This window comes from Manis javanica, chromosome 5 (genome assembly GCF_040802235.1).
Source record: "Manis javanica isolate MJ-LG chromosome 5, MJ_LKY, whole genome shotgun sequence".
Classification (NCBI taxonomy): Eukaryota; Metazoa; Chordata; class Mammalia; order Pholidota; family Manidae; genus Manis; species Manis javanica.
Window position 1 is genome coordinate 45568532 of NC_133160.1, and position 14590 is coordinate 45583121.

General features: G+C 39.9%; 1 protein-coding gene across 3 annotated transcripts in view; it reads right to left on the reverse strand.

Annotated features, from left to right (window-relative positions):
- The window catches only part of RALGAPA2 (Ral GTPase activating protein catalytic subunit alpha 2), a 401571-nt gene that overhangs the window by 308605 nt on the left and 78376 nt on the right, over positions 1 to 14590 (reverse strand). For all 3 annotated transcript variants that reach the window (XM_073236981.1, XM_073236983.1, XM_073236982.1), the window contains exon 4: positions 2707 to 2764. In XM_073236981.1, coding sequence (XP_073093082.1) covers positions 2707 to 2764 — 58 coding nt within the window. The remainder of the gene's footprint in view (positions 1 to 2706; positions 2765 to 14590) is intronic.

Sequence of the window (14590 nt, forward strand, 5' to 3'; positions counted from 1 at the left end):
TATACAACAGTATTCTTCCTATTGTGTGATGAATACTAGATCTCTAGAATTTTAAAAAACCTAAAATAAGGAGTATGAGAGTATGAGATGCCTAGAAAATCAGGCACTGACCAGTTAAAACTTTCCTGCCTAGCCTTAGAGGTTCTAAAGAAGTCGAGGCCTATAAGGAGATACTTAAAGCATATTTCTTTCCTTTGAAATCTGATGTTTCTTTATGGTTTTTTAGTTTCTACAACTAATATGGACAAGACCTTGAGTGACAAATGGTAACAGTTTTAACAAATCCAAATAAACTGGGAGGAATGCAAGAGGCACAGTGAGGTAAGTAAAGGAGTGTGTAGAATACAAATCCACAATCCTTTACTGGCAATTTCAAAATCCAAAAATCTATGAAAACTGAAGCTTTTTGGTGTCATTCTTTGGTGGACAGTGCCTGACCTGATCTGAACTCATACGAGGGCAGGCAACAGCTGACTGACCAGAGGCTATTCTGGGTTTAGTTATCCCACTGCTGAGGAATACTCTCCTCTCAGGCTACAAAAATAATAATTCTTAGTGACAGAGTGCTGTCCAGTCCCCTGGAGATGTCACACATGGACCTTAACATTATACACCAATGCTCCACACTGCCATTCTAAAACCAGATAAATTCTAATTCCAAAGTTCATGTAGCCTGAAGATCATCACAACAGGTATGTGGACCCATGTAAACACCCATTCCTGCTCTGTACAATAAACATGCAAACACATACTTATCTGAAAAGAGCCTGTTTGTTTTTAAACATGATGTTAAGCATCAATAATAAGGATGATTTCATATGCAAATGCTCATACTTCAGCATCCTGAAACATGACTATTTCTGACCATGTTACAGAGCCAGTTTATTCTACACACTAGATAAACTAGACCAACAACCCCTGTCCTTGTGGTGGCTCAGGAGACCTAGTACTTTGCAGTCCAATCCAGGAGGCATGTTCTCAGTAAAATTCTATTAAACTGGGTAAAAAGCAATTTTAACCTGCTCATGCGGCACTAGGCAGAATTAAAGTAATACCATATACTGCATACTTGATGCATAAAGTTTCACAACTCAGATGGACAATTAATTTTCACAAATAGATCTAATAAGCTTATTCATGCTGAGGGGGACCTACTAGATTTCAGATATTTTAAAGTACTATCTGAAGAATGTGAGTATGGTTTTCACACAAATGACATAAACAAAATTGAAGGATTAAACCTAGCATAGATAAAAAATACTACATACAGTTATTACTCATTACCATGCATTCCTGCTATGCCACGGAGCATCACAAATCCCCATGGTGTCTCTTTAGATAACACTTAGAACTTGATTTTTAAATTTTCACTTTAAATATACAAGATCAAAGCATCAATTAAGCAGAAATGCTACTGACAACACACTAAAATTAAAGGAAAACTTTGTGAGTTTGAAAGATTTAAAGACCAAGGTACTATCTCAAAATAACTATGCATTCAGGTCAGTAGATACATTTACTATATATTCTTTACTATCTTAAATTTATAACATATAACTTTAATTCAGCTCATGTAAGGGTAAGTTACATTTTCCACATAAATAATTTTAAATTAAATTAAAGATTCTGAATTTTGGAATATCCACTGAATATGCCCTATTCTCTCTGGTTCCATATCTTTTACATATTGACTGATTTTCCACTTAAAAAGCCCCTTCCACACTTTCTGCATTCATCTTTCAAAGGCTCAGATCAAAATTACCTCTCTTAAAGGCTTTCTCAATTCCTCTGAATAGTATTACTTAACTTTTCTTTTCTGTTACCATTATAGTTCTTTCATAGTGACAATTATACTGACATTATCTCATCTAATCCCCTCTAGGCAATCAGCTTACACAAGGATGGTAAGATTTCTTTGTTTTTCCCCCAAAACTTTGCACAAAAAGTTCTCTCCCTTAATAAATATTTGAATGAATGAATGATCAAATAGTTAAGATTCCATTATAAGGTTATGCTCTCCTCAAACAGGATCATCTGGTAAGGAAGAAAAATTACAGGAACTGCAGTCTTCTAAGGCAAAAGGACTAAACCAGATACTCTTTAAACAGAAAGAAGAATTCACAATCAATACCACAAATTACTCCATGTGAATATTAAATTGAGATAAGATGCTATTCAACATCAAGAGTTGGACAGAGGGCAGCCAAGGTAACTTGTTTTATTTCAAGTTCCTTCTTACTGCCACACACTAAAACCTTCAAAAAGAGTAACTCTGAGTCAGTGAGAAAGGCTTGAAGCTCAAGATATTTTTATAAGGAAAAAATGTAAAATTACTTAAAAATACTTTGGAATGTTTCTCAAATTTTTTGTGTACAGGAATCCCCTGAGGCTCCTGTTAAAAATGCACACTGTGATTCTTCTGTAGGTCTGGCTGGGGCCTGGGATTCTGCCTTTTCTAACCAGTTCTCAGGTGAGGCTGATGTGGCTGGTCCAGGACCTACACTTCAGGTAGCACTTTTAGAGCAAGAAATAAATAATATATGTATTCCTCCAAAGTCCAGGTTGGATTTGTCTTGGTTTTAATTATCATATCCTTGTTAATATTTCTTCTATAACCTGCCTTGATGGTGTTAATTATATAAAACATTAGTGAAAATTCAACTGGAAGAAATCTGAAATACTTAAAAATATTTTCATTGTTCTTACCTATACTCTGGTAATGCCATCGAAAGAAAATTCGCTCAGGTAGAAACTGTAGTATTTTCTATAAAATGAACAAAAAATTAGTAAGATATAAAGAGAAAATAAACTATAAATGAAAATACACATTTGCTTGCATTATAGGCTGAGACTATTTGCCATACACAGACACACACACACACACACACACACACACACACACACACACACACACACACACACACACATATGTGTATATATGTTTCAGAAAAGAAAATAACAAAAACCACTTGTAACATAAATCCTGCACTATATCCTGTACCATTATGGGATAGGTTCCTTTGCTTGCCCCAGGCAAGCTATCTTCCCTAAATGTTTTAGATTACTTTCCTAAGTTTCATCCCCCCAAAAGAAAAAAAGAAAAAAAAAAGCTAAAATAATTTTGTCTTAATTATATCACAGCCATTGCTTAAGTATTAGAATAACTCCTCAAATGCAAGATTCCCCAGGTGTCTTCCTTTCTACTTTCCATTCCCATTTTCATCACCACCACTGAGCTCTGGTTGGGAAGAAAGACAAACAGCAGACAGGAGGAGACTATAAGCAAATCAATACAGTAACAAAAGGAAGCAGGTGGCAAGAATTTCTTGAAACTAATAGATAAAAATATGTTTTAGGATTATAGTTATGAACCATCCCCCCACCCCAATTAGTAGATGCACTAAGGAACAATTTATGATATACAAGAGAGTTTGGCTAACAAAGCAGCTTTTCCCCAAAAAACCTCCAAACCACTGAGAATGACTTTTTTCTTTCACTCTAGAACGAGTTTTGGCAAGTTATTTCTATTTCTGGGTAATAAGATTCCTTGTACTTTACCTGCAACCACCTTTTTTAAAAATGCAGAGGTCCAAAAACTGGTCAAAATACATTTCTTGAAATATAGTATGTTCCTATTTTACTTGAAAATTCTCACTCTTGATTTATCTAGCCTACTGTTCTAACACTTTGAAAGATGAAGGTAAAAATGTATATTGAGATCTCCTGGATAAGTGTATTTTCAGACTGCAAGTAAACTGCCTCCTCCTTCCAAGCCAGCCTGGGGTTTGGTTTGGTTTTCTTAACTTTCCAACTGGGTCAGTAACACATGTAATTATTTCACTTGTTCTCACTTGGCCAAAGAGCAATGTGTAAGAACGTCTCCTGGAAAAAGGCGCCCCAGGTCAGCTTCAATCAATCACAGGGGTCTCTAGAGGGTGCAGGCTTTCCCTGCACTTGGATGCACTTCCACCCACAGCCTAGCACAGATAGTGCCACCTCAACGTTTGGGTCTCACTGCAAACATCACCTCCTCAAGAAGCCTTTCTGAGCATTCCATCTAGAGGAGCTGGCTCTCCCCTCATGCTTCAGATGCTTTCTCTGTACTAGTTCTGTCATCTTCATAGCCCTCATCACTGGCTGAAAGGACCTTGTCGCTTACTCATTTCAAGACAATATTCCTTCCCCAGACTATAAGGCCCATGAGAGCAGAAACACCTCTGCCTTGTCCACTGAAGGATCCCCAGCACCTAGAGCATACTTGGCACACAGTATGTGCTCAGTAAACACTGAGTAAAAGAATTTGGAATGTTTCTTACTTGTCAAGTTGCAGATTTTATAGATAACCCTGATGTTTGCCATGGTCCCACACTCATATTAACATAAAATGTACTTTGTCTTTCCTTAAATGTCATTGTCTTAACAATGATGCTTACATTAAAACACATTCAAATGTGTGGGCACTTTTTTAACCCTGAACTTGGTAAACAACACCCAAATAAAAAATAAGAGCTATATAATTTAGAAGAATTAACTTTCCAAGGTTTTATGAACGTAAAATATAAGTATACTTAGTTATAATATGTTATAAATTCTTCATACACACATCTACTCAGATGAAAATGTGATATACTCAAAGATTATTTCTGATTATATATATGAAAAGCAGTACACAGAGATGATGTGCTGACAATCACTAAAGTAAATTCTCTCCCATATTTACACTTCAGACTTCCCCAGAACATGTTTGTGTGTTTTCTTCTTTCTTTTTTTTCTTTTGGTATCATTAATCTACAATTACAGAAAGAACATTGTTTACTAGGTTCCCCCCTTCACCAAGTCCCCCCAACATACCCCTTCACAGTCACTGTCCATCTGCGTAAGATGCTGTAAAAACCACTACTTGTCTTCTCTGTGCTGCACAGCCTTCCCCGTGCCCCCCATGCACTATACATGCTACTTGTAATGTCCTCTTTCTTTTTCCCCGCCCTTATCCCTCCCTTCCCACCCATTGTACCCAGTCCCCCTCCCTTTGGTAACTATTAGTCCACTCTTGGGTTCTGTGATTCTGCTACTGTTTTGTTCCTTCAGTTTTCCTTTGTTCTTATACTCCACATAAGAGTGAAATCATTTGGTACTTGTCTTTCTCTGCATTGCTTATTTCACTGGGCATAATACGCTCTAGCTCCATCCTTGTTGTTGTGAATGGTAGGATCTGTTTTTTTTCTTATGGCTGAGTAATATTCCATTGTGTATATGTACCACATCTTCTTTATCCAGTCATCTACTGATGGACATTTAGGTTGCTTCCATATCTTGGCTATTGTAAATAGTGCAGCAATAAACATAAGGGTGCATATGTCTTTTTCAAACTGGAGTGCTGCATTCTTGGGGTAAATTCCTAGAAGTGGAATTCCTGGGTCAAATGGTATTTCTATTTTGAGCATTCTGAGGAACCTCCATACTGCTTTCCACAATGGTTGAAATAATTTACATTCCCACCAGCAGTGTAGGAGGGTTCCCCTTTCTCTACAACCTCACCAACATTTGTTGTTTTTGTCTTTTCGATGATGGTGATCCTTACTGCTGTGAGGTGATATCTCATTGTGGTTTTAATTTGCATTTCTCTGATGATTAGCGATGTGGAGCATCTTCTCATGTGCCTGTTGGACATCTGGATTTCTTCTTTTGAGAACTGTCTATTCAGTTCCTCTGCCCATTTTTTAATTGGATTATTTGCTTTTTGTTTGTTGAGGTGTGTGAGCTCTTTATATTTTGGATGTCAATCCTTTATTGGGTCTGTCATTTATGAATATATTCTCCCATACTGTAGGATACCTTTTTGTTCTATTGATGGTGTCCTTTGCTGTACAGAAGCTTTTTAGCTTCATATAATCCCACTTGATCATTTTTGCCTTTGTTTCCCTTGCCCGGAGGGATATGTTCATGAAGAAGTCACTTGTGTTTATGTCCATGAGATTTTTGCCTATGTTTTTTTCTAAGAGTTTTATGGTTTTATGACTTACATTCAGGTCTTTGATCCATCTGGAGTTTACTTTTGTGTACAGGGTTAGACAATGATCCAGTTTCATTCTCTTACATGTAGCTGTCCAGTTTTGCCAGCACCATCTGTTGAAGAGACTCTCATTTCCCCAATGTATGTCCATGGCTCCTTTATCATATATTAATTGGCCATATATGTTTGGGTTAATGTCTGGAGTCTCTATTCTGTTCCACTAGTCTGTGGGTCTGTTCTTGTGCCAGTACCAAATTGTCTTGATTACTGTGGCTTTGTAGTAGGGCTTGATGTTGGGGAGCGAGATCCCCCCCACTTTATTCTTCCTTCTCAGGATTGCTTTGGTTATTTGGGGTCTTTGGTGTTTCCATATGAATTTTTGAACTATTTTTTCCAGTTCACTGAAGAATGCTGTTGGTAATTTGATAGGGATTGCATCGAATCTGTATATTGCTTTGAGCAGGATGGCCATATTGATGATATTGATTCTTCCCACCCAGGAGCATGGGATGAGTTTCCATTTGTTAGTGACCTCTTTAATTTCTCTTAAGAGTGTCTTGTAGTTTTCAGGGTATAGGTCTTTCACTTCCTTGGTTAGGTTTATTTCTAGGTATTTTATTCTTTTTGATGCAATTGTGAATGGAATTGTTTTCCTGATTTCTCTTTCTATTAGTTTATTGTTAGTGTATAGGAAAGCTACAGATTTCTGTGTGTTAATTTTGTATCCTGCAACATTGCTGAATTCCGGTATTAGTTCTAGTAGTTTTGCAGTGGAGTCTTTGGGGTTTTTTTATGTACAATACCATGTCATCTGCAAATAGTGACAGTTTGACTTCTACTTTACTAATGTGGATTCCTTGTATTTCTTTGTTTTCTCTGATTGCTGTGGCTAGGACCTCCAGTACTATGTTGAATAACAGTGGGGAGAGTGTGCATCCCTGTCCTGTTCAAGATCTCAGAGGAAAGCTTTCAGCCTCTCGCTGTTCAGTATCATGTTAACTGTGGGTTTATCATATATACCCTTTATTATGTTGAGGTACTCGCCCTATATGCCCATTTTGTTGAGAGTTTTTATCATGAATGGATGTTGAATTTTGTTGAATGCTTTTTCAGCATCTATGGAGATGATCATGTGGTTTTTGTCTTTCTTTTTGTTGATGTGGTGGATGATGTGGATGGATTTTCGAATGTTGTACCATCCTTGCATCCCTGGGATGAATCCCACTTGGTCATGGTGTATGTTCCTCTTGATGTATTTTTGAATTCAGTTTGATAATATTTTGTTGAGTATTTCTGCATCTATGTTCATCAGGGATATTGGTCTGTAATTTTCTTTTTTGGTGGGGTCTTTGCCTGGTTTTGGTATTAGGGTGATGTTGGCTTCATAGAATGAGTTTGGGAGTATTCCCTCCTCTTCTATTTTTTGGAAAACTTTAAGGAGAATGGGTATTATGTCTTCTTTGTATGTCTGATAAAATTCCAAGGTAAATCCATCTGGCCTGAGTGTTTTGTTCTTGGGTAGTTTTTTGATTACTGATTCAATTTTGTTGCTGGTAATTGGTCTGTTTAGATTTTCTGTTTCTTTCTGGGTCAGTCTTGGAAGGTTGTATTTTTCTACAAAGTTGTCCCTTTCTCTTCAGTTTTCCAACTTGTTAGCACATAGGTTTTCATAGTATTCTCTAATAATTCTTTGTATTTCTGTGGGGTCCATCATGATTTTTCCTTTCTCATTTCTGATTCTGTTGATGTGTGTTGACTCTCTTTTTCTCTTAATAAGTCTGGCTAGAGGCTTATCTATTTTGTTTATTTTCTCAAAGAACCAGCTCTTGGTTTCATTGATTTTTTTCTATTGTTTTATTCTTCTCAATTTTATTTATTTCTTCTCTGATCTTTATTATGTCCCTCCATCTGCTGACCTTAGGCCTCATTTGTTCTTCTTTTACCAATTTTGATAATTGTGACAGACTATTCATTTGGGATTGTTCTTCCTTCTTTAAATATGTCTGGATTGCTATATACTTTCCTCTAAAGACTGCTTTTGCTGCGTCCCACAGAAGTTGGGGCTTTGTGTTGTTGTTGTCATTTGTTTCCATATATTGCTGGATCTCCATTTTAATTTGGTCATTGATCCATTGATTATTTAGGAGCATGTTGTTAAGCCCCCATGTGTTTGTGAGCCTTTTTGCTTTCTTTGTACAATTTATTTCTAGTTTTATACCTTTATGGTCTGAAAAGCTGGTTGGTAGGATTTCAATCTTTTTGAATTTACTGAGGCTCTTTTAGTGGCCTAGTATGTGGTCTATTCTGGAGAATGTTCCATGTGCACTTGAGAAGAATGTGTATTCTGTTGTTTTTGGATGTAGAGTTCCATAGATGTCTGTCTATTAGGTCCATCTGTTCTAGTGTGTTGTTCAGTGCCTCTGTGTCCTTACTTATTTTCTGTCTGGTGGATCTGTCCTTTGGAGTGAGTGGTGTGTTAAAGTCTCCCAAAATGAATGCATTGCATTCTATTTTCTCCTTTAATTCTGTTAGTATTTGTTTCACATAGATTGGTGATCCTGTATTGGGTGCATATATGTTTTTAATGGTTATATCCTCTTGTTGGACTGAACCCTTTATCATTATGTAATGGCCTTCTTTATCTCTTGTTATTTTCTTTGTTTTGAAGTCTATTTTGTCTGATATTAGTATTGCAACACCTGCTTTTTTCTCTCTGTTGTTTGCATGGAATATCTTTCTCCATCCCTTGACTTTTAGTCTGTGCATGTCTTTGGGTTTGAGGTGAGTCTCTTGTAAGCAGCATATAGATGGGTCTTGCTTTTTTATCCATTCTAGTACTCTGTGTCTTTTGATTGGTGCATTCAGTCCATTTACATTTAGGGTGATTATTGAAAGATATGTACTTATCGCCATTGCAGGTTTTAGATTCATGGTTACCAAAGGTTCAAGGTTAGCTTGTTTACTACCTTACTGTCTGACTTAACTTGCTTATTGACCTGTTATAAACACAGACTGATGATTATTTCTTTCCCTTCTTTTTCCTCCGCCTCCATTCTTCATATGTTGGGTGTTTTGTTCTGTGCTCTTTTTAGGAGTGCTCCCATCTAGAGCAGTCCCTCTAAGATACCCTGTAGAAGTGGTTTGTGGGAGGCAAATTCCCTCAACTTTTGCTTGTCTGGGAATTGTTTAATCCCTCCCTCATATTTAAATGATAATAGTGCTGGATACAGTATCCTTGGTTCAAGGCCCTTCTGTTTCATTGCATTAAATATATCATGCCATTCTCTTCTGGCCTGTAAGGTTTCTGTTGAGAAGTCTGATGTTAGCCTGATAGGTTTTCCTTTGTAGGTGACCTTTTTTCTCTTTCTGGGTGCCTTTAATACTCTGTCCTTGTCCTTGATCTTTGCCATTTTAATTATTATGTGTCTTGGTGTTGTCCTCTTTGGGTCCCATCTATCAGGAGTTCTGTGTGCCTTTGTAGCCTGAGCAACTATTTCCTCCCAGTTTGGGGAAGTTCTCAGCAATTATTTCTTCAAAGACACTTTCTATTCCTTTTTCTCTCTCTTTTTCCTCTGGTACCCCTATAATGCGGATATTTTTCTTTTTGGATTGGTCACACAGTTCTCTTAATATTGTTTCATTCCTGTATATCTTTTTATCTCTCTCTGTGTCAGCTTCTATGCGTTCCTGTTCTCTGGTTTCTATTCCATCAATGGCCTCTTGCATCTTATCCATTCTGCTTATAAATCCTTCCAGAGTTTGTTTCACCTCTGTAATCTCCTTCCGGACATCTGTAATCTCCCTCTGGATGTCTGTACTCTCCCTCCGGACTTCATCCGTTTGCTCTTGCATATTTCTCTGCATCTCCCTCAGCATGTTTATGATTTTTATTTTGAATTCTTTTTCAGGGAGACTGGTTAGGTCTGCCTCTGCAGATCCTTTCTCAGGTGTTGTTTGAACTATCTTGGACTGGATTAAATTTTTTGTCTTTTCATGGTGATAGTGGTGGCTGTATGCAGGTTGTGGGTGTGTCAGCTGGGAGAAGAAAGTCCTTTCCTGCTTGCTGGATGCCTTGCCCTTCTCCGCTGCCTGTGATGGTTACCTGCACTCCTGGAGCGGCCACTGGATTAGTCCCCTAAGCTGCTGTGGGTGGGGGCGGGGTCTCTGTCAGAGCAGCATGGAGCCCTGTGGGGAGTGGCAGGCATGCCAGCTGCACTCCTCCGTGCTAGCAGCACCCCTGCCGGGCAGCGTGATAGCAGCAGCCTTAGGGGCTGGCCTGGGCGGCTGTGCATGGGGCTGGGATTCTGGTCAGCTGCTGGGAGAGCGCCTGCTCCCTCTGGCTCTGCTGCAGGTGCACGTGGGGCTCTCCCGCGCGGGCCTCTACCGGGCTCCTCTGGCTTCACTGCCGCCGGTGCGCACGAGCCGTGCCCGGGTTCTTCGGTTGCGCCACTGCAGGCTCGCACAAGCCTCTCTTGGTCCCATCTGGCGCCGCTGGCACACGGATCTGCTCCCGGTCCCTTCCGGTGCTGCCATCACCGGCATGCGCTGCCACTCTCCCACTACTGGGCCGGTGTGTTGGGGTCCACACCAGTTGGAGGAACGATTGGCAGGCTGCTTAGTGCCATGAGGGGCTTCAGAGCTGCACTGCCTCCCCAGGGTTTAGGGCGCCTAAGTTTACCCAGGATTCTCAGCTGCTGGCTATGTGTGCCGCAACAACTTCTTCCAGCTATGGGGTCCCTGTTTCTTTAAGACTTGCAGAAAGCACTCACTTTTCTTTTGTCTCAGGGGTGCCAGTTGCGGGAACCTGCCCACAGGTTTTGCTTTTCTGTTTCTCTAATATCCAGCACCCCGTGCACCTTATGTCTGAATTCCGGGTGTGGATTTCTAAAGCTGGTTGTTTAGCAGTCCTGGGCTTTCACTCCCTCCCCGTTCCGACTCCTTTCTTCCTGCCAGGTTTTGGGTTGGGGGAATGTTCAGGTCTCACCTAGCCACGGCTTGTATCTTACCCCCTTCATGTGATGTTGAGTTCTCACAGATGTAGATGTATCCTGGCTGTTGTACTGCATCCACTGGTGTCTCTTTTAGGAATAGTTGTATTTATTGTATTTTCATAAATATATATGTTTTGGGGAGGAGATTTCCTCTGAACATCTTCCCATGATTTCCATGCCGCCATCTTCCCATGATGGTGTGTTATCTTTTAAGCCCATAACTCTAAAGGGTATCTTATATCTTGTTATACTACAAGATAATGCTGACATATACTCACATTCACACACACACACACACACACACACACACAAAATATATGCATGCACATCAAATCCCATTTACTGAAAAATATCTACATACCAGATACTAAGCCTGGATTTGAAATGCAGAAATAAAAATAAGTATGAATAAAATATTTAGTTCTTATTTCCAAGGACTTCATAATTAGTGGGCAAGAGAGACAGTAAAGAAAACATCATTCAGGAGAAAAAAAGCATGAAGTGCTACAGTGGTGAGGGAGAAAACACCTAATCTAAGCAGGGGCTTCATGCACTGCTTCCTGGAAAAGAGGGTGCTTGAGCTGAGACTTATAGGACTAATTAAATTAGCCTAGTGGAGAACATAAACAGAAGGAAGGGCATATGTTAAGGCCAAGGGGCAAAGGCAGTTTGGTGCCTTAAAGGAAGAGCAGAAGCAAGAGGGTCAGTCCAGTTGGCTGGCAGGTGGGGGTGGAGGGGAGAAAATGGGACTACAGAGGCAGGTGAGGCCAGGGGTTATGTGGTATCCAGGAGGAGTCTGGTGTCCCTGACCATGTTCCAGCTGGAGATGAATTTAAGATGGCTGAGAAGAGAGGCAGAGATGTCAACGGAGAGGCAATGGTAGTATTCTGGATGAGGAATAAAATGGGCCTAGCCCAAGGTCAGCAAGGTAAAGAGGAGAAGCATACAACAGCAGGTAAAATTGTCAAGTGGGAAGGTAGCATTACCAAGCTGTGGTAAATGGAAGGTTCAAGAATTACTCTCCAATGCTTAGTAGATGGCAATACTTTTATCTAAGATATCAGATCCAGAAGGAATCCCAACTGAAGCATGTCAAGTTTGGTTCTGGATATCCTGGAATCTGAAGTGGCAATGGACTTCTTAGTGGAGTGTTCTAGGCGATTGGATATATGGCACAAGTAGGATTTGGGTGGGAACAGGATATAGGCAGCAGCTGAGTATGTGCACATATGAGATCCCTCTGGGAGAGAGTTTAAAATGAGAGATGAAGTAAAACCCTAGAAATATCAGTGCACTGAAGCTGTTCTAAGAGGGAAGGATGAAGAAGGTAGAGCAGAACTAGAGACAATTGTGTACAGGTCAAAGGAGAAACTTTGTTTTAATGATGAGAAATACTTTTGACTATTTATATGCACAGCTAGTTAAAAAAAAGTTAAAGATGCTGGGAAATATGGGAAAGTTGATGCCATGTAACAAAGTGACTTCGGTATTGAATCAAGTGAGCTCAGTGTGTTCTGTTGTCTGGAGAACCCTCAGCCTTTGTCAGTCAGACATGACATGCTAGGCAGGATGGATCCATCAGTAAATTGTGCAGAGGCAAGAAACTCTTTGAGGTAACAAAATTAAATTTTCACCTTGCAACATATACCAACATGAATTGTAGAAAGATGACACACAAAAGGAGCTAAGTGTAAAATTTGAGTTATGTTTTAAGTTCCATTACATCAAAAAGGAATCAGAAGACATTTAAAAAAAGGTAGTTCTCTAAAGAATATTTTAATAAGAACCCACACAAGCATTGTCCCACCAACAGAATATAAGCCTGAATATCCCCCTGAGCAGAAGACAACACAGATAGGAGTGAGAGCCCAGAGGGCTATCTCCAGATCACAGAGAACATCACAAGCAAAGGGGTCAGTGCAAGAAAGCCCAGTGCTCTGAACTAAGAATAAAGGTGAGGCAATCAGCAGTCAGGCCACTGCCAAGCCAGAAGGGGAACTAGAGAGCCCGGAATAAGTGTGATGTGGAGATGGGCTAGGGGTCTCCAGACTGAAGAGAGAAAGACGGCCTCCCTTTGCATCTAGGTTTTGTGATACTTTAACTCATACTTTGTCCATGGAAAAGTTACTATAGAGGCTAGTTCACTATGTGTGGTAACAAACACCTAAGCACCATCGCCAGTGGAGTTCTCTGGGGAACGGGCACTGTGATGGAGTTAGGAGTGTCAAGGGTTTTTGGGGAGTAACACCTGTGAAAGAGAAATGAGGAGACGGACTGGGCAGGGAACCTCAGAACACCTCACAGGCTGATAAATCTTCATCAGTGCAGCGGAGCCCCACAGCCTGTTAGACTGGGAGGGGCTAGGCCCCTGTAATACTGCCTCACTCAGCCAGTGCCTGGGGACCTCAATGAGAAGAGGGTGACCACAGGTGGCAAGATGAAGGCATTAACAACAGGAGGCTGCCAGCTAACCCCACTCCTTGCAACCTGGCAGCAATTTATTTCTTGAAGGGGGATGTGAGCAGCACATCTCTGTCTGCCATAATAATCTTCACATTATTAATTAGAATTCTCATCATATTAAGAGGCTAAAGTGCTAGGAGATGTGCATCCTAATTCAGTTTCTACTGGCCCTGTTTCTCATCAGTTGGCTGCCGCCTCATGTTGATGGAAGCCTGGGCCCACTGAGTCCTTCCCATACTTCCTCTGTCTTCTTCCACACAGTTCCTTCTTCATGAGCAAAAGGCACAGCACTGCCTCGGTGTCCTACTTTCTCATGCATTCTCCTCCAAGGGACCTGGCACACCAGCTACATTCCAGGATCATCATCTGACCCCATTTTGCCACATAATTTTAAAATGTCATATAGAAGATGCTGAGAAAATTATCTGAAGACAGGATAGATCTTATTTTTGACTAGATGAATGAATGCCTGGCATGCCCACTGTTCTTCTGATGTTTCGTCAGGAAATCAATTTGGCACTGAATCATGCTTTTCAGCTTTCCAAAACATTTATCAGTCTTCTTGATTTAGGTTTCTTTTCTTAGTATGCAACAGAGAAAGATGTTTTTAAATATTAAGAAAAATAAAGAATAAGCAAACTGATGTGTATCTAGTTGCCTGGATATTGTCAGTTGGCCACAAATAGTCTCCAACCTTGTTCTGAGTTCAGGCCTGCCTGTCATCATCATCACTTTTGGATAAAAGTTTTCAGGTTACAAAATGGAAGGTCTTAAAGGCCCTCAAAAATAAACTCAATAAGGTTTGGATATGAAACACCATGCCCAATGTCTGAGCTACTAAGACTATTCCAAATGAACACAATCTTATATTAAAACTCAAAGGCTCACCCACACTGACACTTTTTTTGCATCCAGATGCTGCAAGGGCCAATTTTATACATTAAAACGTCTATGAAGTCAATAAAAATAAAGCCCCACACAATCATCTGTGTCTAAATGCTAAGCGTGTCCCTCCAAAAGTCCCAGGTGAAACCTACCTTTAAGGTCACAAATACAATATGGCATTTCTACTGCAGCCGATATTCTAAGCTACACTACTGTGAATGCCACATAAACTATTGAT